At 39.5% G+C, this 26,123-nt stretch overlaps 1 protein-coding gene across 6 annotated transcripts in view; it reads left to right on the top strand.

The window, feature by feature from the left end:
• PHKA2 (phosphorylase kinase regulatory subunit alpha 2) overlaps nt 1-26,123 on the top strand; it is a 93,772-nt gene that overhangs the window by 6,446 nt on the left and 61,203 nt on the right. For all 6 annotated transcript variants that reach the window (XM_006056336.3, XM_006056338.3, XM_025275767.2 and 3 more), the window contains one exon: nt 25,062-25,220. In XM_006056336.3, coding sequence (XP_006056398.1) covers nt 25,062-25,220 — 159 coding nt within the window. The remainder of the gene's footprint in view (nt 1-25,061; nt 25,221-26,123) is intronic.

Raw genomic sequence — 26,123 nt, 5'->3', positions numbered from 1 at the left:
CTGAGTGACTGAACTGAAGAAGTTATCTCCAAAGTATTCAAAGTATCTTTTAAGTATTTGTTGACTTAAATTTTTTTTTAAATTCCTAGATTTATTTTGATCCTGAGAAGAAATATTAACTTTGTACATTTTTTCAATATCAGCTCTGTTTGAAGGCTCATTCATAAAAGCGTTAAGTACAAAGTGGTGATAAAAGAATACGGATAGGAAAGAAAAATAGAGACTTCCCTGGTGGTCCAGTGGCTAAAACTCCACGCTCCCAATGCAGGGGGTCCGATTTTGATCCCTGATTGGGGAACTAGATTCCACATGCCACAACTAAGATTGAGAACAGCTAAATAAATAAGTAGATATTTAAAAAAAGAAAAAGAATGATCGAGGCATTGTTCACTGTAACTGCAGATAATTTTGTATAAAAAGCAGACAAGAAATCAGGACACTAAGTAAGTGTTGCTATCTAGTCATAATAGAATTTAAAATGAGAATAGGATAACTAAAACATGGAGTATGGAACAAATTGTGATCATAATAAAGACTACTTTGAGGAAAGGTTGAAAGAAGATATAATTACATATTGGGAAATAACATGGCAGAAGAATGGGAGGAAAATGGAGTTAAAGTATTCTAAGGCCCTTATGTTAAAAGGAAGGTAGAAGTTTTATATATTTTGAGTCAAGAGGTTATATTTAAGTCTTACCATTGAAATTAAGTTGAAAAAATAACTTTAAAAATAATGGGAGACTATCAAGCTACCAATGGTATTTTTCAGAGAACTAGAACAAATAATTTCACAATATGTATGGAAATACAAAAAAACCTCAAATAGCCAAAGCAATCTTGAGAAAGAAGAATGGAACTGGAGGAATCAACCTGCCTGACTTCAGACTATACTACAAAGCTACAGTCATCAAGATAGTGTGGTACTGGCACAAAGACAGACATATAGATCAATGGAACAAAATAGCCCAGAGATAAATCCACACACCTATGGACACCTTATCTTTGACAAAGGAGGCAAGAATATACAATGGAGAAAATACAATCTCTTTAACAAGTGGTGCTGGAAAAACTGATCAACCACCTGTAAAAGAATGAAACTAGAACACTTTCTAACACCATACACAAAAATAAACTCAAAATGGGTTAAAGATCTAAACGTAAGACCAGAAAGTATAAAACTCCTAGAGGAAAACATAGGCAAAACACTCTCTGACATAAATCACAGCAGGATCCTCTATGACCCACCTCCCAGAGTAATGGAAATACAAGCAAAAATAAACAAATGGGACCTAATTAAACTTAAAAGCTTTTGCACAACGAAGGGAACTATAGGCAAGGTGAAAAGACAGCCTTCAGAATCGGAGAAAATAATAGTGAACAAAGCAACTGACAAAGAATTAATCTCCAAAATACACAAGCAGCTCATGCAGCTCAATTCCAGAAAAATAAACAACCCAATCAAAAAGAGGGCCAAAGAACTAAACAGACATTTCTCCAAAGAAGCCATACAGATGGCTAACAAACACATGAAAAGATGCTCAACATCAGTCATTATCAGAGAAATGCAAATCAGAACCACAATGAGGTACCATCTCACGTTGGTCAGAATGGCTGCTATCAAAAAATCTGCAAACAGCAGATGACATGATCCTCTACATAGAAAACCCTAAAGACTCCACCAGAAAATTACTAGAACTAATCAATGACTATAGTAAAGTTGCAGGATATAAAATCAACACACAGAAATCCCTTGCATTCCTATACACTAATAACGAGAAAACAGAAAGAGAAATTAAGGAAACAATTCCATTCACCATTGCAACGGAAAGAATAAAATACTTAGGAATATATCTACCTAAAGAATCTAAAGACCTATATATAGAAAACTATAAAACACTGGTGAAAGAAATCAAAGAGGACACTAACAGATGGAGAAATATACCATGTTCATGGATTGGAAGAATCAATATAGTGAAAATGAGTATACTACCCAAAGCAATCTATAGATTCAATGCAATCCCTATCAAGCTACCAACAGCATTCTTCACAGAGCTAGAACAAATAATTTCACAATTTGTATGGAAAAACAAAAAACCTCGAATAGCCAAAGCGATCTTGAGAAAGAAGAATGGAACTGGAGGAATCAACCTACCTGACTTCAGGCTCTACTACAAAGCCACAGTTATCAAGACAGTATGGTACTGGCACAAAGACAGAAATATAGATCAATGGAACAATATAGAAAGCCCAGAGATAAATCCACGCACATATGGACACCTTATCTTTGACAAAGGAGGCAAGAATATACAATGGATTAAAGACAATCTCTTTAACAAGTGGTGCTGGGAACTCTGGTCAACCACTTGTAAAAGAATGAAACTAGAACACTTTCTAACACCATACACAAAAATAAACTCAAAATGGATTAAAGATCTAAACGTTAGACCAGAAACTATAAAACTCCTAGAGGAGAACATAGGCAAAACACTCTCTGACATACATCACAGCAGGATCCTCTATGACCCACCTCCCAGAATATTGGAAATAAAAGCAAAAATAAACAAATGGGACCTAATTAACCTTAAAAGCTTCTGCACATCAAAGGAAACTATTAGCAAGGTGAAAAGACAGCCTTCAGAATGGGAGAAGATAATAGCAAATGAAGCAACTGACAAAGAACTAATCTCGAGAATATACAAGCAACTCCTACAGCTCAACTCCAGAAAAATAAATGACCCAATCAAAAATGGGCCAAAGAACTAAATAGACATTTCTCCAAAGAAGACATACAGATGGCTAACAAACACATGAAAAGATGCTCAACATCACTCATTATCAGAGAAATGCAAATCAAAACCACTATGAGGTACCATTTCACACCAGTCAGAATGGCTGCAATCCAAAAGTCTACAAGTAATAAATGCTGGAGAGGGTGTGGAGAAAAGGGAACCCTCTTACACTGTTGGTGGGAATGCAAACTAGTACAGCCACTATGGAGAACAGTGTGGAGATTCCTTAAAAAACTGGAAATAGACCTGCCTTATGATCCAGCAATCCCACTGCTGGGCATACACACTGAGGAAACCAGAAGGGAAAGAGACACGTGTACCCCAATGTTCATCGCAGCACTGTTTATAATAGCCAGGACATGGAAGCAACCTAGATGTCCATCAGCAGATGAATGGATAAGAAAGCTGTGGTACATATACACAATGGAGTATTATTCAGCCATTAAAAAGAATACATTTGAATCAGTTCTAATGAGGTGGATGAAACTGGAGCCTATTATACAGAGTGAAGTAAGCCAGAAAGAAAAACACCAATACAGTATACTAACGCATATATATGGAATTTAGAAAGATGGTAACAATAACCCTGTGTACGAGACAGCAAAAGAGACACTGATGTATAGAACAGTCTTATGGACTCTGTGGGAGAGGGAGAGGGTGGGAAGATTTGGGAGAATGGCATTGAAACATGTAAAATATCATGTATGAAACGAGTTGCCAGTCCAGGTTCGATGCAGGATACTGGATGCTTGGGGCTGGTGCACTGGGACGACCCAGAGGGATGGGGTGGGGAGGGAGGAGGGAGGAGGGTTCAGGATGGGGAACACATGTATGCCTGTGGCGGATTCATTTTGATATTTGGCAAAACTAATACAGTTATGTAAAGTTTAAAAATAAAATAAAATTAAAAAAAAAATCTGCAAACAATAAATGCTGGAGAGGGTGTGGAGAAAAGGGAACCCTCTTACACTGTTGGTGGGAATGCAAACTAGTACAGCCACTATGGAAGACAGTGTGGAGATTCCTTAAAAACCTGGAAATAGAACTGCCATACAACCCAGCAATCCCACTGCTGGGCGTACACACTGAGGAAACCAGGATTGAAAGAGACACGTGTACCCCAATGTTCATCGCAGCACTGTTTATAATAGCCAGGACATGGAAGCAACCTAGATGCCCATCAGCAGATGAATGGATAAGAAAGCTGTGGTACATATACACAATGGAATATTACTCAGCCGTTAAAAAGAATGCATTTGAGTCAGTTCTAATGAGGTGGATGAAACTGGAGGCTATTATACAGAGTGAAGTAAGCCAGAAAGAAAAACACCAATACAGTATATTAATGCATATATATGAATTTAGAAAGATGGTAACGATGTGAGACAGCAAAAGAGACACAGATGTAAAGAACAGTCTTTTGGACTCTGTGGGAGAAGGCGAGGGTGGGATGCTTTGAGAGGGTAGCTTTGAAATGTGTATATTATCATATGTGGAGCAGATTGCTGGTCCAGGTTCAATGCAGGAGACAGGGTGCTCAGGGCTGGTGCACTGGGATGACCCTGGGGGATGCGGAGGGAGGTGGGGGGGGGGTTCTAGATGGGGAACACATGTGCGCCTGTGGCTGATTCATGTCAATGTTTGGCAAAACCACTACAATATTGTAAAGTAATTAGCCTCCCATTAAAATAAACTAAAAAGAAAACCTGAAAAAAAAATTAAAAAATAAAAATAATAGAATAAAGAAAATTTGATCACTCCGGGAGAAGAAAGGAAAAGGGTGCTTGGGGAGTGAGTGAGTGAAAGTTGCTCAGTTGTGTCCGACTCTGTGTGTCCAACTGTAGTCCATGGAATTCTCCAGGCAAGAATACTGGAGTGGATAGCCTTTCCTTTCTCCAGTGAGGGGTGCTTGAGGGAATTTTTTAAAAAGCACAAAGGACAAAACAGGAAGATGAAAATAAGTCTATAATAGTAATCTCAATAAATGTTAATTTTTAAATTAGCCAGATAATAGAAATTAATTTTTAAAAAGTTGTAAATATATATGTGATTTGAGACAAACCTAAAATGGGGGATACATAAAGGTTGAATATATAATCAGTGAGGCAAGATATACTATACAAATGCTAACCAAAAATAAGTTTGTGTAATTTTATACTAACAGGCAGAGATTTTGAAATTTAAAATAATTCTATTAGGAATTCAGAAGTGGTGTATTACTAGATGATAAATGGATAGTTCACCAAGAAAGCAATTTTAAACGCACAGAATATTAACAACATATCAGTAGTTTCAAAATGTTTAAAGCAAAACTTGACCTAACTGCTAACAAAGCCATAACCATAGTGGGAGTTTTTAAATTCCTTTTTCTCAGATACTGCTTTATAGATAAAGCAGAGAAATAATTAGGACATAGAAAATTTGAGCACTTCCATAAGAAACATAAGTGGCAGGCAGAGTCAGATTTAGGCAGAGATGGGGTTTTTGTGTGGTGAGTACAGTGCAGTGAGAGAGGAGCAAGAGATTAGCAAATAACCCCTATCTGAAATGAACTGTTTGAGAGAAAAGATAAAGAGGAATAACTGCCAACTCCTTTTATGTGGCCAGTATCCCAAGATACCATAGTCAAATAAGACAATATTTATGAAATATTATTATTGGAGGAAATTCACTTATGAATATTGATGTAAAGTATAAGGTAATACAGTGAAGCCAACAATGTATTAAAAATAGATCATAATCAAGTAAAGCTTATCTCAGTAATACAGGGAAACTTAAGAAAATCTATTAATGTAATACCACATTAAAAGAAAAAAAGGCTTCAACTTTATCTGTAATATTTTATTTTTTAAAAAGAAAGGAATCTGGTATTACGGTGGAATGCTTTCCTTTGTTGGGTCTGAATGGTGGGTATTGATTACATTGCTTTCCTATGTGTTTGAGATCTTATATTGTAAAAATTAAGGCTATATTAATAAACATAGTCTAGGAGTAGCCTAAGAGTCAACTTGGATTCCTTCTGTTCCTTCTTGCCCCACCAAAAAGTGAGAGAATGTGCTGATGAGTTAGATCACCAAAATCTGTCTCAGCTCCATCTACTTCTGTGCCTGTCCACTGCCCCTGCCCTAGTCCAGGCCACCACCATCTCATACCTGGACTGCCCCTCTAGCCTCCCAATTGCTCTTTGCTTCCACTCTTGGCCCCTCGTCCCCAGGAGTAAGCATCCTTACATCAGCACCAGATTGCACTACTCTCCTGCCTACATCCTTCCCGTGACTTTCATCACTCCTAGAATACAATGCAGTGTTCTTCCAAACATTGCAGTCTAGCTGTAGCCTAGCTCTCCAGCTTCTCTCACCACCAGAGGTGTGCTGGTAAAGGGTTAACCAGCTCAGCTGACTTGAAAACTTGGCTTCTTTATCAAGAGCCATACCAGGAGGGAGAAATGAGAGAAAACCACCCCCCATGTCTTATGCCCAACAGCAAACTCTTGATCTTTCCCGATATATCTGGATACCACAGCTCATGTGGAGCCTTGAGTCAGCCACCCAGGAGTCTTTTTGACCCCTTCTTTTTTCCTTTCCGGCTTGTACTTCATCACCAAGCTCGGCTGATTTTTTTTCTCGATTCCATCAGCTGCTTCTGCTCCACTTTGCCATCACCACCCTCCTCGGTAAGCCACCAGCCTTGCCACGCTCTATCCCTGTACTAGCTTCCCCACCTGTCTTCTCTCTGCAGCCACTCTCAGTCCCCTCCCAGCTTTTCTCCAGACTGCAGCCAAAGTGGTCGTCTTCAAAGCAGGTGTGCCCTCCTGCTGACCCTCACTCTGGGTAACATCTTAACCTCCCTTCTACCTCAGCTCCTCCGGGGAAGCCCTCCCTCCATGACGCCGTCACAGCATGACACACATCCCCTTTGCTGCACTTAACTGAGTTGGAATTTTACATCTACTTGTGTGACTTAAAATGAATGAATTCCCACTAGACTATAAAGTCCACTGCACAGGACCAAGGATTTCTTTTAATTACCATTTATTCTTAGCACTTAGCATGTGCGTGTGTGCTCAATCGTATCTGACTCTTTGTGACCCCATGGACTGCAGCCCTCCAGGCTCCTCTGTACATGGAATTTTTCACGCAAGAATACTGGTGTGGGTTGCCATGTTCTCCTCCAGGGGATCTTCCCGACCCAGGGATCGAACCTGTGTCTCTTGCATTGACAGGTGAATTCTTTACCGGTGAGCCTCCAGGGAAGCCCCTTGGCCCTTAGTACCTGGTGGTTTGTAGAGATTTTAAAAACATTTGATTGAATGAATGAATGAATGAAATAAAATGCTTACCATGTAGTCTGTGTGCCGTAGTATGGGCAGTGGTATGTGCAGTTAATAAATGACTGCTGCTGTTATTATTTATCAGACCTCTACCATCCAAAGTTGCTGCAACCTGTCATCTGTTGTTCTTAGTTTCGTTTACTCTAGGAGGAATTTATTTAATAGTCACAATGGGAATGAGAATAGTGGTGGACCAGGGCATGCACAAGCATTCTGGGTAGCACTGAGTCGAAAAGGGGCAGAAGTGACACTTTTAGTCCATAGTCAGACTGATGGTTATCTGGTCTGTGTGTCAGTTCGAGAAAAGAGCATAGATAACATTTTCCCCTTCCTGGTATTATCCCAGGCCCTGCTTTCTGCCATCTCCCACTTCAGTTCTCTTTAGGGGCAGCCAGGAGGAGGACTTTCGCTGTGTTCTTTTCAGGACAGCTTTTAAATATTTTACTGACAGATGAAAAACATTTGAGTACTTCAGTGAAAATCCTTGAACCTTCATTTACAAACAAAGGACCATGTTTCCAGTTTTGCAGGGATCCAAAAGATCATCTACTGAGATCACCCAGTCTGCTTTTACAGTTGAAGAATTCCAGCCAGGGGAGTTGTTTTTCAGGTGCTCAGTCATATCCAACTCTTTGCAACCCCATATACTGCACCATGCCAGGCCTCCCTGTTCCTCACCATCTCTCAGAGCTTGCTCAAACTCACGTCCATCGAGTCAGTGATGCCATCCAACCATCTTGTCCTCTGTCATCCCCTTCTCCTCCTGCCTTCAACCTTTCCCAGCATCAGGGTCTTTTCAAATGAGTCAGCTCTTCACATCAGGTGGCCAAAATATTGAAGCTGCATCATCAGTCCTTCCGATGAATATTCAGGGTTGATTTCCTTTAGGATTGACTGGTTGGATCTCTTTGCAGTCCAAGGGACTCTCAAGAGTCTTCTCCAACACCACAGTTCAAAACCATCAATTCTTCATTATTCAGCCTTCTTTATGGTCCAACTGTCACATTCATACATGACCGCTGGAAAAATCATAGCATTGACTATATGGACCTTTGTCAGCAAAGTAATCTGTCTGCTTTTTAATATGCCGTCTAGGTTTGTCATAGCTTTTCTTCCAAGGAGCAAGCGTCTTTTAAGGGAGTTGAAGGGACCTTTTCAAGGTCATCCTTTTTTCTGAGCTGACAGCCCCATGATAAGTACTCAGTCTTGTTGGAAACAGGCCAAAGAGTGGAGATAAATACTTAAGACACACCAGATTGCTGTGAATACCAAATTACGTTGCATTCCCTAATGGAGTGAAGTAAATATCACATCTGCCTCAAAATAATAGGTGAGGAGAACATAATTAATGTTCATAAAATTAAATTTAGAGAAGTGGTTCTTAATCAGATGGGTTACAGACCCATTTGAGAATTTAATGATGGCTGAATATCTTCTGGGAAGAATGCTCACAAAAAAGTTCTAGGAAAAAAAAATTCCAGGAGTCTCGAGGACCTCTAGCTTTGTGCCCTAACAAAGCCCATCTGTGGACTCCTGACCAACATGCTGGAGAGCCCAGAGGCAGAGGAGCATGTGTGGTGCCACCATGCTCTCAACCCGTTTTGTTGTTTAGTTCCTCAGTCATGTCTGATTTTTTGTGACCCCATGGACTGTAGCCCACCGGGCTCCTCTGTCCATTGGATTCTCCAGGCAAGAATCCTGGAGTGGGTTGCCATTCCCTTCTCTAGGGGATCTTCCCGACCCAGGACTGGAACCCATGTCTCTTGTATTAGCAGGAGGATTCTTTACCACTGAGCCACCAGGGAAGCCTGAGCCTAATAGAATAAAGTCTTACTGAAAATAGCAAATAGGGACATTTGCAATTTTCCTGTTCAGGTGAAAGGGTGCTAGCGTGGCACCCAATCATCCTTTGACACCTCTGATTTAGGTGTAGCCGGGAGGATTCTCACAGCCCTTGAGTTTGGATCTGTTCTGTAAGTTTCCACAACATGAGGCGAAGGACTAACACCTCAGGCTAAGGAATTGGCGAGAGAGGCAAAGAATTAAAATCTCCTTAAAGAGTAGTAAAGTAATTTACACATTTGATTGTAGCAAAGGGGCCCAGAATGGTTTCTGTGAAGTTTGCAAGTTTGAAGATGTGTATTGGGTTCTGGAATGAAGCTAGAATGAAGTGGATTCTTGTAACCCTTGGCTTCCAACCCAGCTTGTTTGCCTATAAGCCATCATTCAGTCGTAGGAGATGATAAAAATGCACCAGCCCAGGACAGCTTGCAGCTTGTGCATTATTTGTAAACCCAGAGGGGGAAATTTCATCAGCAATTTAGAAAAAGACATGATTTGAAAGTGAGAATTGCACACCTGTGATCTCCCTAGGTAAAACATGAGCCTGCTGCATATCAGAGCTTAAGTTGTCAACATTATTCTCTGAAAGCCTGAGGTTTACATATCAAATTATGAAAAATCTACCTTTTAAACTGAAGGAAAAAATAAAGGTTACTCACATAACCAGTAGTCTCAATTATAGATGCGATCATTTTAGAACAAATGCTATTATAATTCCTCCTTAAAACTCTCAAGCCCAAGGCATTGCCCTTCCCCATCCCCTTTAACATTTCTAGCAGCAGTTGCTAGAAGAAAATTCCCATACACTAAGTGAATTTAACCAGTTTTTGTAATAGAAATTCTCACATTCTGTTTTGCCTTACTAGCATAGGGGTGATGGGGAAGGGTGGGAGGGACAAGTAATCATGTGTTTTAACATTTATCCTGACTTCTTCTAAGTATTTTGTTTGAATCATTAAACAATATATTCCTCCCTTGGAACTGAGCAAGGTGGTGGCATGAACATAGCAATTCTTAATCCAAAGGAAAGAAGACCAAGGGTAGGAGTTAGCTTGGAGGCCTCTGACCTCTGTCCCTTGGAGCATAGGAAAGGAAGTTCCAGAAAGGCTTCATGGAGGAGGGAGTATATGAAGGAGGGGTGTTTGCTAGAGGGCATTACAGGTGGAAAGAAGAGTGTGTGCACAGGCACGGAAGTACGAGAGCAGAGCACGTGAAGGAAATATAAATTCAGGTTTTCTGGGGGGCTAGGGAAGGTGGTATGGGTGGTGAGGCTAGATGTGAGAGGAAGAGCCAGCCCATGATGAGCCTTGTATGGCTGCCTGAGGGACTTTGATTTTATCATCGGGTTGGAGAGTTCTTGTGTTATTTTTGTTTGTTTGTTTGTTTGTTTTTTACTTTTTATTTTATATTGGAGTTTAAGCCAGCTAACAATGTTGTGAGAGTTTCAGGTGAACAGTGAAGGGACTCAGCCATATATATACATGTATCCATTCTCCCCCAAACTCCCCTCCCATCCAGACTGCCACATAACATTGAGCAGAGTTTCATGTGCTATACAGTAGGTCCTTGTTGTTGTCCATTTTAATATAGCAGTGTGTACAGGACCAGTGGTAAAGAATCTGCCTTTGACGCAGCAGCCACAGGAAACTTGGGTTCGATTCCTGGGTCAGGAAGATCCTCTGGAGAAGGGCATGGCAACCCACTCCAGTATTCTTGCCTAGAGAATCCCATGGACAGAGGAGCCTGGCGGGCTACAGTCCTTGGGGTCACAAAGAGTCAGACACAGCTGAAGCGACTTAGCACATTAGCACAGGCAGCCATAAGTTCATTCTCAGAGTCTGTGAGTCTATTTTGTAAGTAAATTCTTTTATATACTTTTTAGATTCCACATATAAAGGATATCCTTCTCTGACTTAACTTCCCTCAGTGTGACACTCTCTAGGTCCATCCGTGTTGCTCCACATGGCATTATTTCGTTCTTGTTAATGGCTGAGTAATATTCCATTGTATATATGTACCACATCTTCTTATCCATCCCCCTGCTGATGGACATTTAGGTTGCTTTCATGTCTTGGCTATTGTAAACAGTGCTGCAATGAACACTGGAGTACATGTATCCTTTTGGATCATGTTTTTTTCTGGATACATGCTCAGGAGTCGGATTGCAAGATCAATGGTAGCTCTATTCATACTGTTCTTCATAAGTGGCTGCACCAATTTAAATTCCCACCAACAGTGTGGAAGGGTTCTCTGTTCTCCACATCCTCTCCAGCATTTATTATTTGCGGATTTTTTGATGATAGCCATTCTGGCTGGTGTGAGCTGATATCTCATTGTAGTTTTGATTTGCATTTCTCTAATAATTAGCGATGTTTAGCATCTTTTCATGTGCCTCTTGGCCATTTGTATATCCTCTTTGGAGAAATGTCTGTTTAGGTCTTCTGCCTGTTTTTTTGGTTGGGTTGTTTGTTTTGATGCTATTAAGTGTCATGAGCTGTTTGCAAATTTTGGAGACTAATCCCTTTTAGGTCACATCATTTGCAAATACTTTCTTCCAATCTGTGGGTAGTCTTTTCATTTTGTTTATTGTTTCCTTTGCTGTGCAAAAGCTTTTGAGTTTAGGTAGGTCCCATTTGTTTTTATTTCCATTATTCTAGGAGATGGCTTGAAAAAAGGTACTGCTATGATTTATGTCAAAGAGTATTCTGCCCATGTTTTCCTCTAGGAGTTTTAATGTGTCTGATTTCACATTTAGGTGTTTAATCCATTCTGAGCTTATTTTTGTGTGTGGTGTTAAAGAATGATCTAATTTCATTCTTTTTACATGTAGCTGTCTAGTTTTCCCAGCACCATTTGTTGAACATTGTGTAGTCTTGCCTCTTTGTCATATATTAATTAACCATAGGTGCATGGGTTTATATGTGGGTGTTCTTTCCTGTGGGTTGGAGAATTCTGAGCAGAGCAATGAAGTCTTGAGATTCTAGGTCTTTCTGTGACCTCCCTTTGTGGAGGATGGGTTGGAAGGAACCAGTACTAGAGGCAGAGATCAGTAAGGAGTTACTCCGATTTTCTTTTAGGATGGAGGGATTGAAAGGAGGAGTCTGTCCTCTCTGTGCATTCATCTCTGTGCCCTCCAGCTATAAATTGAAGTACATGCTAAATTAGATAGTTCGATGCTATCATCTAGCTTGTGTCTTGTGTATTTTGCCTTAATATTGCCTCAATCTTAGATTTCTTTAATGGCATCAAGTGGTTTTTTTTACAGTATCTAGTTCATCATGGCCATTTAATAAGAATTCACAGTCTTATCTGTCAGGATTCTTTCAGATGTAAGTGACACACCCGCCTTAAATGGCCTTTAAGCACAAAAGAGAATTTATTGCTCAAATATCTGAAAAGTCCAAGGGACTGTTCTAGATTCAGGCATGGCTGGATTCAGGAGCTCAAATGATCAAGTTTATCTCTTTGCATTACTTGACCCCGTTTGACTCAGAGTGGCCTTTATTATCTGCCAGCCTCTCCTAAGTGGTGGCAGAGGTGGTCCCTTGGCAGCTCCAGATTTATCCTTTCAGATTGGTGCCGTCTGCAGAAAGAGGTTTTTCTATAATGGCCCCAGAGAAAGTCCTGACTGAGAATGGCTCTCATTTGGTCCAGCCTGGGTCATGTGCACATCCCTGAATTGTGCCTAGATTGGCCAGGCTGGGTCACATGTCCTTCCCTGCAGCTGGGGTCATGACCAGGGGGCAGGCAATAATGGAATCAGCACTTCCCCCCAAGAACCACACAGTCACAGCAGGGAAAATTATAGGCCATTACCAGAAAAAGGAGAAACAGGTACTGGACAGGCAGAGGCTACAGTGTTTCCGTTAGAACAGGAATAAGTATAGGGCTTGAGGGGACATGAACCCATGCCCTCCAATCTGCTTTGAACCTTCCTTTTTATACAAAAGGAAACCAGAGATCACAGAAGTTAAGTAATTTGCCCAAGATCACATAGCTAGACTGGCAGCACTGTTTTGCACTCCCACCAACAATGTCTGACGATTCAAGTGGCTCTATGTCCCCGTCAACACTTAGTTTTGACATTATTTTTTCTAATATTTTAGATTTTTATTTATTTACTGAAGTATACTTGATTTACAATGTTGTGTTTCTGGTATAAGCAAAGTGATTGTTATATACTTTTCCATTATGGTCTGTTACAGGATGCTGAATATATTTCCTGTGCTACACAGCAGGACCTTGTCATTTATCTATTTTGTATATACCAGTTTGTATCTGCTAATCCCAAATTCTTAATTTATCCATCTTTATTTTCTTTCCCCTTTGGTAACCATAAATTAGTTTTCTATGTCTGTCAGTCTATTTCTGTTTTGTAAATAAGTTCATTTGTATCATGTTTCAGATTCCACATATAAGTGATATATGGTATTTATCTTTGTCTGACTTACTTCACTTAGTATGATAATCACTAGTTGCATCCATGTTGCTGCAGAGGGCATTATTTCATTCTTTTTTAATGGCTGAGTAGTATTCCAGTGTGTGTTTATGTAGTGTGTGTGTGTGTATACCACATCTTCTTTATCCATTCATCTAATGGTGGACATTGAGGTTGAGTTCATGTCTTGGCTATTGTAAATAATGTTGCTGTGAACATTAGGGTGCATGTACCTTTCCAAACTATAGTATTCTCTGGATATATGCTCAGGAATGGGATTACTGGATCATTTGGTAACTATTTCTACTTTTTAAATAATCTCCATACTGTTTGCTGTAGCGACTGCACCAGTCCACATTCCACCAACAGTGTAGGATAGTTCCCATTTCTCCACATCCTCTCCAGCATTTGTTGTTTGTAGACTTTTTAGTTATGGCCATTCTGATTGGTGTGAGGTGATACCTCATCATAGTTTTGATTTTGCATTTCTCTAAGAAGTAGCAATGTTGAGTATCTTTTCATGTGCCTATTGATCATCTGTATGTCTTCTTTGGAGAAATGTCTATTTAGGTCTTCTGCCCATTTTTTATTGTGTTTAGTTTTTTGTTATTGAGTTGTATCAGCTGTTTTTATATTTTAGAAATTAAACCCTTGTTGATTGCATCATTTGCAAATATTGTCTCCCATTGCATTGGTTGTCTTTTGTTTATGTTTTCCTTTACTATGCAAAAGCTTTTAAGTTTGATATGGTTCTGTTTATTTTTACTTTTATTTCTGTTACCTTGGGAGAGTGACCTAAGAAAACATTGCAACAATTTATGTCAGTGAATGTTTTGCCTATGTTCTCTTCTAGGAGTTTGATATCACATCTATGTTGAAGTCTTCAGGACATTTGAATGTATTTATTTTTTAAATTATTTTAATTGGAGGCTAATAACTTTACAATATTGTGGTTTTTGCCATACATCGACATGAATCAGCTATGAGTGCACATGTGTCCCACCATTCTGAACCCCCCTCCCACCTCCCTCCCCACCCCATCTCTCTGGATTGTCCCAGAGCACCAGTTTTGAGTGCCCTGCTTCACACATCGAACTTGAACTGGTCATCTATTTTACATATGGTAATATACATGTTTCAGTGCTGTTCTCTCAAATCATCCCACCCTCGCCTTCTCCCACATACTCAAAAACCTGTTCTATACATCTGTGTCTCTCTTTGCTGTCTTGCATGTAGAGTCGTCATTACTGTCTTTCTAAATTCCATATATATGTGTTACTATACTGTATTGGTGTTTCTCTTTCTGGCTTACTTCACTCTATATAATAGGCTCCAGTTTCATCCACCTTATTAGAACTGACTCAAATGTGTTCTTTTTATAGCTGAGTAATATTCCATTGTGTATATGTGCCACAACTTCCTGATCCACTCATCTGCTGATGGACATCTAGGTTGCTTCCATGTCCTGGCTATTGTAAACAGTGCTGCAATGAACATTGGGGTACACATGTCTCTTTCAATTCTGCTTTCCTCGGTGTGTATGCCCAGCAGTGGGATTGCTGGGTCATATGGCAGTTCTGTTTCCAATTTTTTAAGGAATCTCCACACTGTTGTCCATAGTGGCTGTACTAGTTTGCATTCCCACCAACAGTGTAAGAGGGTTCCCTTTTCTCCACACCCTCTCCAGCATTTATTGTTTGCAGACTTTCTGATAGCAGCCATTCTGACCAGCCTGAGATGGTACCTCATTGTGGTTTTGATTTGCATTTCTCTGATAATGAGTGATGTTGAGCATCTTTTCATGTGTTTTTTAGCCATCTGTATGGCTTCTTTGGAGAAATGTCTGTTTAGTTCTTTGGCCCACTTTTTGATTGGTTCATTTTTATGCTATTGAGCTGCATGAGCTGCTTGTATATTTTGGAGATTAATTCTTTGCTTTAATTCAGTTGCTTTGTTTGCTATTATTTTCGCCCATTCTGAAGGCTGCCTTTTAACCTTGCCTATAGTTCCCTTCGTTGTGCAAAAGCTTTTAAGTTTAATTAGGTCCCATTTGTTTATTTTTGTTTTTATTTCCATTACTCTGGGAGATGAGTCATAGAGGATCTTGCTGTGATTTATGTCAGAGCGTGTTCTGCCTATGTTTTCCTCTAGGAGTTTTCTAGTTTCTGGTCTTATGTTTAGATCTTTAATCCATTTTGAGTTTATTTTTGTGTATGGTGTTAGAAAGTGTTCTAGTTTCATTCTTTTATAGGTGGTTGACCAGTTTTTCCCAGCACCACTTGTTAAAGAGATTGTCTTTTGTCCATTGTATATTCTTGCCTCCTTTGTCAAAGATAAGGTATCCTTAGTTGTGTGGATTTATCTGTGGGCTTGTTCTTTTGTGCCATTGATCTATATGTCTATCTTTGTGCCAGTACCATACTGTCTGGATGACTGTAGCTTTGTAGTATAGTCTGAAGTCAGGCAGGTTGATTCCTCCAGTTCCATTCTTCTTTCTCAAGATTGTTTTGGCTATTCCAGGCTTTTGTGTTTCCATACAAATTATGAAATTATTTTTTCTAGTTCTGTGAAAAATGCCGTTGGTAGCTTGATAGGGATTGTGTTGAATCTGTAGATTGCTTTGGGTAGTATATTCATTTTCACTATATTGATTCTTCCAATCCACAAACATGGTATATTTCTCCATCCATTTGTGTTATCTTTGATTTCTGTCATCAGTGTTTTATAGTTTTCTATATATGAAAAGTGAAAGTTGCTCAGTTGTGTCTGACTCAGGCCAGAATACTGGAGTGGGTAGCCTTTTCCCTTTTCCAGGGGATCTTCCCAACCCAGGGATTGAACCCAAGTCTCCCACATTGCAGGCGGATTCTTTACCAGCTGAGCCATAAGGGAAGCCTAAGAATACTGGAGTGGGTAGCCTATCCCTTCTCCAGCAGATCTTCCCAACCTAGGAATCAAACTGGGGGTCTCCTGCATTGCAGGTGGATTCTTTACCAGCTGAGCTATGAGGGAAGGTCTTTTGTTTCTTTAGGTAAATTTACTCCTAAGTATTTTATTCTTTTTGTTGCAGTGGTGAATGGGATTATTTCCTTAATTTGTCTTTATATTTTCTCATTGTTAGTGTATGGGAATGCAAAGGATTTCTGTGGATTAATTTTATATCCTACAACTTTACTATATTCATTGATTAGCTCTAGTAATTTTCTGGTGGTGTTTTTGGGTTTTCTATGTAGAGGATCGTGTCATCTGCAAACAGGGAGAGTTTTACTTCTTCTTATCCAATCTGGATTCCTTTTATTTCTTTTTCTTCTCTGATTGCTGTGGCTAAGACTTTGAAAACTATGTTGAATAGTAGTGGTGAGAGTGGGCACCCTTGTCTTGTTCCTGATTTTAGAAGAAATGCTTTCAATTTTTCATCATTGAGGATAGTGTTTGCTGTGGGTTTGTTGAATATGGCTTTTGTTATGTTGAGGTATGTTCCTTCTATGCCTGCTTTCTGGAGAGTTTTTATCATAAATGGGTGTTGAATTTTGTCAAAGGCTTTCTCTGCATCTATTGAGATAATCATATGGTTTTTAATCTTTCAATTTGTTAATATGGTGTGTCACATTGATTTTGTGAATATTGAAGAATCCTTGCATCCCTGGTATAAAGCCCCACTTGGTCATGATATATGATCTTTTTATTTATTTATTTATTTATTTGATCTTTTAAATATGTTGTTGCATTCTGTTCTCTAGGATTTTGTTGAGGATTTTTACATCTGTGTTCATCAGTGATACTGGCCTGTAGTTTTCTTTTTTGTGGCATCTTTGTCTGGTTTTGGTGTTAGGGTGATGATGGCCTCATGGAATGAGTTTGGCAGTTTACCTTCCTCTGCAATTTTCTGGAAGAGTTTGAGTAGGATAGGTGTTAGGTCTTCTCTAAATTTTTGGTAGCATTCACCTGTGAAGCCATCTGGTCCTGGGCTTTTGTTTGTTGGAAGATTTTTGATTACAACTTTGATTTCTGTGGTTGTGATGGGTCTTTAAAAATTTCCTATTTCTTCCTGGTTCAGTTTTGGAAGGTTATACTTTTCTAAGAATTTGTCCATTTCTTCGAAGTTGTCCATTTTATTGGCATATAATTTCTCATAGTAGTCTCTTATGATTTTTTGTATTTCTGTGTTGTCTGTTGTGATTTCTCCATTTTCATTTCCAATTTTATTGATTTGATTCTTCTCCCTTTTTTTTCTTGATGGGGCTGGCTAATGGTTTGTCTATTTTATCTTCTCAAAGAAACAGCTTTTAGTTTTGTTGATTTTTGCTATAGTCTCCTTCGTTTCTTTTATTTCTGCTCTGATTTTTATGATTTCTTTCCTTCTAACTTTGGGGTTCTTCTTTTCTTCTTTTTCTAGTTGGTTTAGATGTAAAGTTAGGTTGTTTATTTGATGTTTCTTGAGGTAGGCTTGTATTGCTGTGAATCTCCCTCTTAGCACTGCTTTTACTGAATGCCATAGGTTTTGGGTTGTCGTGGTTTCATTTTCATTTGTCTCTATGCATATTTTGATTTCCTTTTTGGATTTATTCCATGATCTGTTGGTGATACAGAGCGTGTTGTTTAGCTTCCATATGTTTGTATTTTTAATAGTTTTTTTTTTTTTTTCCTGTAGTTGACATCTAATCTTACCACACTGTGATCAGAAAGATTCTTGAAATGACTTCAGTTTTCTGAATTTACCAAGGCTAGATTTATGGCCTGTGATCTGTCCTGGAGAATGTCTCGTGTGCACTTGAAAAAAAGGTGAATTCCGTTATTTTTGGGTGAAATGCCCTATATATATGTCAAGTAGTTCTGATTGGTCCATTGTATTATTTAGAGCTTGTGTTTCCTTGCTAATTTTCTGTTTGGTTGATCTATCCATAAGTGTGTGGGGGGGGTATTAAAGTCCCCCACTATTATTGTGTTATTGTTAATTTCCCCTTTCATACTTGTTAGCATTTGCCTTACATATTGAGGTGCTCCTATGTTGGGGGCATATATATTTATAATTGTTATATCTTCTTCTTGGATTGATCCTTTGATCATTATGTAGCTTCCTTCTTTGTCTCTTGTCACAGTCTTTATTTCAAAGTCTATTTTCTGACATGAGTATTGCTACTCCTGCTTTCTTTTGGTCCCCATTTGCATGAAATATCTTTTTCCACCTCTTCACTTTCAGTCTGTATGTGTCCTAAGGTTTGAGGTGTGTCTCTTGTAGACAGCATATATAGGGGTCTTATTTTTATATCCATTTGGCCAGTCTTTGTCTTTTGGTTGGAGCATTTAACCCATTCACATTTAAGGTAATTGTTGATAAATATGATCCCATTACCATTTACTTTGTTCTTTTGGGTTTGTTTTTGTAAACCTTTACTGTGTTTCCTGTCTAGAGAAGATCCTTTAGCATTTGTTGAAGAGCTGGTTTGGTGGTGCTGAATTCTCAGTTTTTGCTTGTCTGTAAAGCTTTTGATTTATCCTTTATATTTGAATGAGAGCCTTGCTGGGTAGAGTAATCTTGGTTGTAGGTTTTTATCTTTCATCACTTTAAGTATGTCCTGCATTCCCTTCTGGCCTGAAGAGTTTCTATTGAAAGATCAGCTGTTATCCTTATGGGATCCCCTTGTGTGTTGTTTGTTGCTTTTCCCTTGCTGTTTTTAATACTTGCTCTTGCTGTTTGATCTTTGTTAGTTTGATTAATATGTGTCTTGGGTTGTTTTGCCTTAGGTTTATCCTGTTTGGGACTCAAGTTTCTTGGACTTGGGTGGCTATTTCCTTCCCCATATTAGGGAAGTTTTCGTTGAAGTCTTTGGGACATTTGAATTTATTTTTGTATATTGTCCGAGGGAGTGTTCTAGGTTCATTGCTTTACATGTGGCTTTCTAGGTTTCCTAGCACCATTTGCTGATGAGATTGTCTTTTCTGCATGTATATGCTTGCCTACTTTGCCGAAGATGAATTGACTGTAGGTATGGGGGTTTATTTCTGGGCTCTCTATTCTGTTCCACTGATCTATATGTCTGTTTCTGTGCCAGTACCTGTGCTCTTTTGATTACTGTAGGCTTGTAGTATTGTCTGAAGTCTGGAAGAGTTGTGCCTCCAGCTTTGTCCTTTTTCCTCAGGCCTGCTTTGGTAATTCTGGGTCTTCTCTGCTTCTGCATAAGTTTTAGGAGTATTTGTTCTAGTTCTGTGACAGATGTCCTGGGTAATTTGATAGAGATCACATAAGCTCTACATTTAATCTGTAGATTGCTTTGGGTAGTCTGACCATTTAACAATATTCTTCTAATCCAATAACATGTGATATCTTCCCATGTATTTAAATCATCTTCCATTTCCTTAATCAATGTTTTCTAGTTCTCAGCATGTAAATTTTTCACCTCTTTGGTTAGGTTTATTCCTAGGTTTTTTTTTGTGTGATTTTAAGAGAGATTGTTTTTTACTTTCCATTTGTGATATTTCATTGTTAGTGTAAAGAAATGCAACATATTTCTGTATGTTAATCTTGTATCCTGCTATCTTGCTGAAATTGTTTATTCTGGTAGTTTTTGTGTGGAGTCTTAAGGGTTATGTGTGTGTGTGTGTGTGTGTGTGTATATATATATATAAAACCATGTCATCTGCATATAATGGCAATTTTACCTCTTCCAATTTGGATGTTTTTAGTTCTCTTTCTTGTCTGATTTCTGTGGCTAGGATTTCAAGTACTATGTTGAATAGAGTGGGCATGCTTGTCTTCTACCAGATTTTAACAAGGCTTTCAGCTTTTCACCATTATTATGTTGGCTTTGAGCTTGTCATCAATAGCTTTTATTATGTTGAGGTATGTTCCCTCCATATCCACTTTGGTAAGAGTGTTTAACTTGAATGGCTGTTGAATTTTATCAAATGCTTTTTTGGCATCTGTTGAGATGATCATGCGGTTTGGCATTATTTTCTTTTTTCTTTTAGCCATTCAGTAGATGTGTAGTGGTATCTCACAGTTGTTTCAATTTGCATTTCCTTAATAGCTAATGTTGGCCTTCTTTTTATTTGTTTCTTTCATTTATTTATCTGTATATATTCTTTTGGAGAAGGCAATGGGACCCCACTCCAGTACTCTTGCCTGGAAAATCCCATGGACGCAGGAGCCTGGTAGGCTGCAGTCCATGGGGTCGCTAAGAGTCGGACACGACTGAGCGACTTCACTTTCACTCTTCACTTTCATGCATTGGAGAAGGAAATGGCAACCCACTCCAGTGTTCTTGCCTGGAGAATCCCAGGGACGGGGGAGCCTGGTGGGCTGCCGTCTATGGGGTCGCATAGAGTCGGAAATGACTGAAGCGACTTAGCAGCAGCAGCAGCATATATTCTTTGGTGAAGTGTCTGTTCAAGGTTTTTTTTAAAACCAGTTTTTCAATAGTTGTTTTCTTACTATTGAGTTTTGACTGTTCTTTCCCCCTTTTTTTTGAGAGAGAGTTCTTTCTATATTCTATATTCTTGTTGAGTAAGTGACATGCAAATAGTTTCTCCCAGTCTATAGCTTGTCTTTTTATCTCTTAAATGTCTTTCACAGAGCAAAAGTTTTTAATTTTGAAAGAGTTCAGCTTATCAACTTTTCTTCTATACATGGTACTTTTGGTATCATGGCTTATTCTACCTAATTCTAAGTCCTGAAGATTTTTCTTCTGTGTTTTTCTTTTAAAGTTTAATAAGTGTACATTTTACATTTAGATCTGTGATCCATTTTGAGTTAACTTTGTGTAAGAGGTGAGATTTAGATTGAGATTCATTTTCTTGCATGTGGATGTTTAAATGTTCCAATATACTTTGTGTTTAGACATTTGTCATATTTGTGTGGATCTACTTCCAGTTTCTGTTCTGTCCTAGTCACTATGTATCCCTTTGCCTCTTGTCTAGGTACATACACATGTAGGATTATTATGTCTTCAGAGTGAACTGACTTTTTCATTATTATGTAACATCCCTTTATATCCCTGGTCATTTTCTTTGCTGTGATGTCTGCTTTATCTGACATTAACATCTCAATTCTTTCCCCCTCTTCTAGCTACTCTAAAGAGTGAAGTGAAGTGAAAGTTACTCAGTCGTGTCTGACTCTTTGTAACCCCATGGACTATATAGACCATGGAATTCTCCAGGCCAGAATACTGGAGTAGATAGCCTTTCCCTTTCTCCAGAGGATCTTCCCAACCCAGGGATCAAACCCAGGCCTCCCGCATTGCAGGTGGATTCTTTACCAGCTGAGCCACAAGGGAAACCCCAAACCCTAAAGAGTAGGGTTTCAGTTTATTACTTTAACACTTTTTCATACGTCCAAAAGCAAAAAGCCAGTAATTTATTACCATATTAATCTCTAAGCACTTTAGATTCAGTAATTGGTGAGCTGTGGAAGACAGAAGAGTTTCCTGTGCTTCACAGCTGGCAGGTGAGGTCATCAAGACAGCATAGTTGTTCACATAATGATTGTTCATTTATTTGCTTCTCATCTCTGGGAGAGGCTTTTCCACATCCCTATGTTGAACTTAGGAATGGTCGTGTGACTTGCATTCATCACTGAGATGAGAGAGGAAGTGGTATGTGTCAGTTCTGGTGAGCACCTGTAAGAGGCAGCTCATGGTTTACTGTGTCTGTCTTCTCTGGTATGAGATGGGCAGCGTTTTGGGGGTTAGCTTGGTTCCTAGTGGCAAGACAGCACAGAGCAGAACCACAACTGAGCATGGATGGACACAAGGCTTGGATGAGAAATACAAGCCAGCAACATTTTATTCTTGTCTGTGACTGCAGTATAGGGGGTCAAGGCCCAGGCCCAATCCATTCTAGGCCTCAGAGCCCTTCCTTTTTTTTTTTTTTTTCATTGATAAATAGGAGTTAGGAACAGCACTTCACCTAAATAGAAATGAAAAAATGTTGGAGAGGGGCCTACAAATGACTGGATTTGAAAGATAAGCTGTCCACTTGTTCGCCCTTTGCTTTTGCTGAAAGCACAGTTTATGTTTGGCTCATCTGTGTTGGTCCACCTGTTCTACAGTTAAGGGATGTCATTGTCAGTTCTCCTGCAGGAGGAGAGCTAAGTCTCAGCACAGGTTTGTGCTGCTGCACTGGGACACTACCACTGACTCTTTGCAGCTCTCCTCGTAGCTTCTCCCTCCTCTTACTGAAGAGTGCTCCCCTTCTTGACCATTCTGCCCACATGACCTAATTATCTCCCAAAGGCCCCACTTGCAAATACTGTCACACTGGGAATTAAATTTCTACATATTAATCTTGGGGAGACCAGGCTTCCAGTTCCTAATAGTACTCCTTTTATGAGTGCAGCAGTACCCTAATGTAACATGGCTTATATGTGCAGTTTTGAATGTGGGGATCCCCTGAAACACCCCAACTGCTTCTCTGTAGTGAAATGAGGCTCAGACAGTGTAGCTCCACTTCGACAGTTAAACTCAAACTAAAGAATCAGAGGTGACTTTCAGGTAACAGGGCAGTGACATTTCATAATCCAAACCACACTTGGCACTCTGTGTAGGCGGTCGCTGCTGTGTCACTGGAAGGCTGTTTGTCTCAGAACTGACTCACGGTTGATAAGTACGCCAGGGAGGGGCCGAGTTCTTTCTCTGGATCTCCTGATGGCCCCAGAACAGATAAAGATGCTTATGATATACCTTGTTTGTGCCAGTAATTTTTTAAAAAAGAACTCCAGGAGTCCACTATTGGGAAAAGACTTGTACCTTCCTTCAGCCATTCCTACAGTTCACTTCTGATTGATTTTTGTTTTTTTGGTTGATTTTTTATATCATTGGTTTTTAGTTGTTGACTGTAGAACAATGTCAATACATGGAATGCTGCTTCCCCTAAAGGAGTATCAGTTGTATTTTAGATGTTTTTGAAGAGGGCATAGATTAGTTAAAGGAGAAAGTCAAATATTTAATTCCTTAGGTGGGACTATCTGAAACTATGCCGATATTTTTTTACCTAGTTACCTTGGCATTCACTTTGAAAATACTCAACAGAGTTGTTTTTTTCTTGCTTTTTTTGGTTTCATTTGTTTTGATTTTGGCTGTGCTGGGTCTTCGTTGCAGCACAAGGCTCTTTGTTGCACCACATGGGCATTTTTTTCTAGTTGCAGAATGACTGGGCTTCTCTGGTTATAGTGCATGGGCTTCTCTTGTTGTGGAGTACAGGCTCTAGAGCACAAGAACTTCTCTGGTTGCGGCATGCAGAATTAATTGTCCTATGGGCATGTGGGATCTGGTTCCCTGACCAGGGATCAAACCTGCATCCCCTGCATTGGAAGGCAGATTCTTAACCACTGGCCCACTAGGGAAGTCCCCCAACAGGGTTTTTTAATGAGCCCTTTTGTAAATAATTTAATACTCTTTTGAGTAATATTTTAAGCTGGCAAGGTTTTGATTGCTATGATGTATTTTATTAGATACATATTTCTTTGCATAATTTCAGGAAAAGTCAACAGATGCTTTATATTTATTTGACTCTTCTCCTATCTTATCATTTCTAGGCACAGAGTTTATTAGGACTAGATTCTTAAAAAAATAGCTTTCTTGAGATATAATTTCCTTACCATACAATTTATCTAGCATGTATAGTTTAATGGCTTTTTTTTTTTAGCATACTCAGAGTTGTACATCATCACCACAGTCAATTTTAGAACATTTTCATCACCCCCCAAAAGGAAAAAAACCTGTTAGCAGTCACTCACTCACTCCCTATTTCCTCCCACCACTCCTACCTGCAGCCCTAGACAACTGCTCATCTACTTTCTATCTCTCTAGATTTTCTATTCTGGACATTCTGTACAATTGAAATCATACAGTATGTAGACTTTTGTAACTGGCTTCTTTTACTTAGCATAATATTTTCAAGATGCATCCATGCTGTAGCCTGTATTAGTACTTCATTCCTTTTTATTCCTGGATATTTCAGGAATATTGTTTCAGGAATAATATTGTTTGGACCATGTTTTGTTTATCCATTCATCAGTTGATGGACATTGGGTTGTTTCCTCTTTGGGGCTATTATGAATAATGCTGTTATGAACATTTGTGTATACTTTTTTTGTGAAGGTCTGGCTTTTTAGTGACTCAGCTGTCCTTTTACATACTGGTGATATCATAGCTCCATAGGACCCCCCAATGGCCTCTTGTTCAGCGCCTCCTTTTTAAGGCAGGCAGTTTCCCTAGGCACACAGAGCTGGAGTGGTGGAGTGGGGCTCCTTGCTCTCATGTTCAGTGCTTTACCAGTTGGAGTGGAAACACCACAGGAGAGGAAGAATTAATTCCATACTGCACAGGTTTGTAAAAGCCTTGTAGGCTTTTCTGTTTGCTGTTTCTTCTGTTTGTCACTTACAACAGTATGGTCTCATCTGAAAGCAAAACAACAAGTACTACAAGTTAAAAGTTGCCTTAGAGATATTTTTTAGTCTAATATCCTCATTATGCAGAAAACCAAAACCTAGAAAAGTGATGTCACTGCCCACCCAAGATCACACTGTGGTAGCAGGGCAAGGATTGGAACTCTGGGCTCTTCGCTTCTCGTCCCAGTCCTCATTGTGCCCCGCTTAGGGTGAGCGTTCCTGACCCAGGTGCTGGGTGAAAGGTGGTGCTGTCATTTCGTGTCTCCTCTCTGATAGAATCCCATCACGGGGCTGATGTCAGCCAGTCATGAGCAGAAGGATGCCTGGGTACGGGATAACATCTATAGCATCCTGGCCGTGTGGGGCCTGGGCATGGCCTACCGCAAGAACGCCGACCGCGACGAGGACAAGGCCAAGGCCTACGAGCTGGAGCAGGTAAGGCTGACTGGCAGCTCTGGCCTGGCGCTCAGCACCTTTTCCTTGGACTGAAAAGCCTACAAGGAAGTAACTGTGTGCACAACAGCCTGGTGCAGGTGCCGCCTCCGTTTCTGTTGTAGGATATTTGGGGGAGGCACTCTGGTCTCTTAACCTCTCATGTCTCTCCTTTTGAGATTTTTTTTTCCCTCCATAAAAAAACAACAATCACACTGAGTAGATATCCAAATTTCTAACTAGCTACATTTCTGTCTCACATGCTCTGTCAGTTTTATACATACTCACGTATGAGATGTCATTATAAACTAACATGATTGTTTTTAAAGCAGCACACTAGAACTCCACATTTCAAAATGTATGCTCTGTGGAGTCCTCATGTTGAAAGGATATTTATTCAAACAGTGTTGCCACTACTTAAAACAGTTTTGCAAAATGCCTTTCTAGTTTGAATCATTCCAAAGCAGTCTTATTAATTTGCAATACCCTTAAATTTTGAACCACACTGATATTGTCCAGTTTTCATACCCATGTTATCATACGGCACAATGAAATCCTTTATTGTTTTCCAAAATCAGAAACCAACATACCTACCAAAGCAAAGACTTGCCATCAGTAAGTATGTAAGAAAATAATCTACCCCTGAGCATGGAGGTATTTTCAGTGTTCCCAGTAATAGCCTTGAAGTAAGGAGTGAAGGAAAGATACATGGCTCAAAATAGCCTGGAGTTAAACTCCCCTCCCGGTCCTCCCCACCATTCTATGCAAAATAAAGAACTCTCTCACCGGAAGAAAAAAAATGGACATTAAGGTTGATTACACCCAGCTCCCAGCTGGTCCAGCCTCTGGCGATCTCCAGAATTCCTTGCCCCAGCCATTTAAGAGATAATTACTCCGAACAACCTT

This window comes from Bubalus bubalis, chromosome X, assembly GCF_019923935.1.
Source record: "Bubalus bubalis isolate 160015118507 breed Murrah chromosome X, NDDB_SH_1, whole genome shotgun sequence".
NCBI lineage: Eukaryota > Metazoa > Chordata > Mammalia > Artiodactyla > Bovidae > Bubalus > Bubalus bubalis.
The sequence above is the reverse complement of the archived record's forward strand: the minus strand, read 5'-3'. Positions and strand labels throughout refer to the sequence as shown.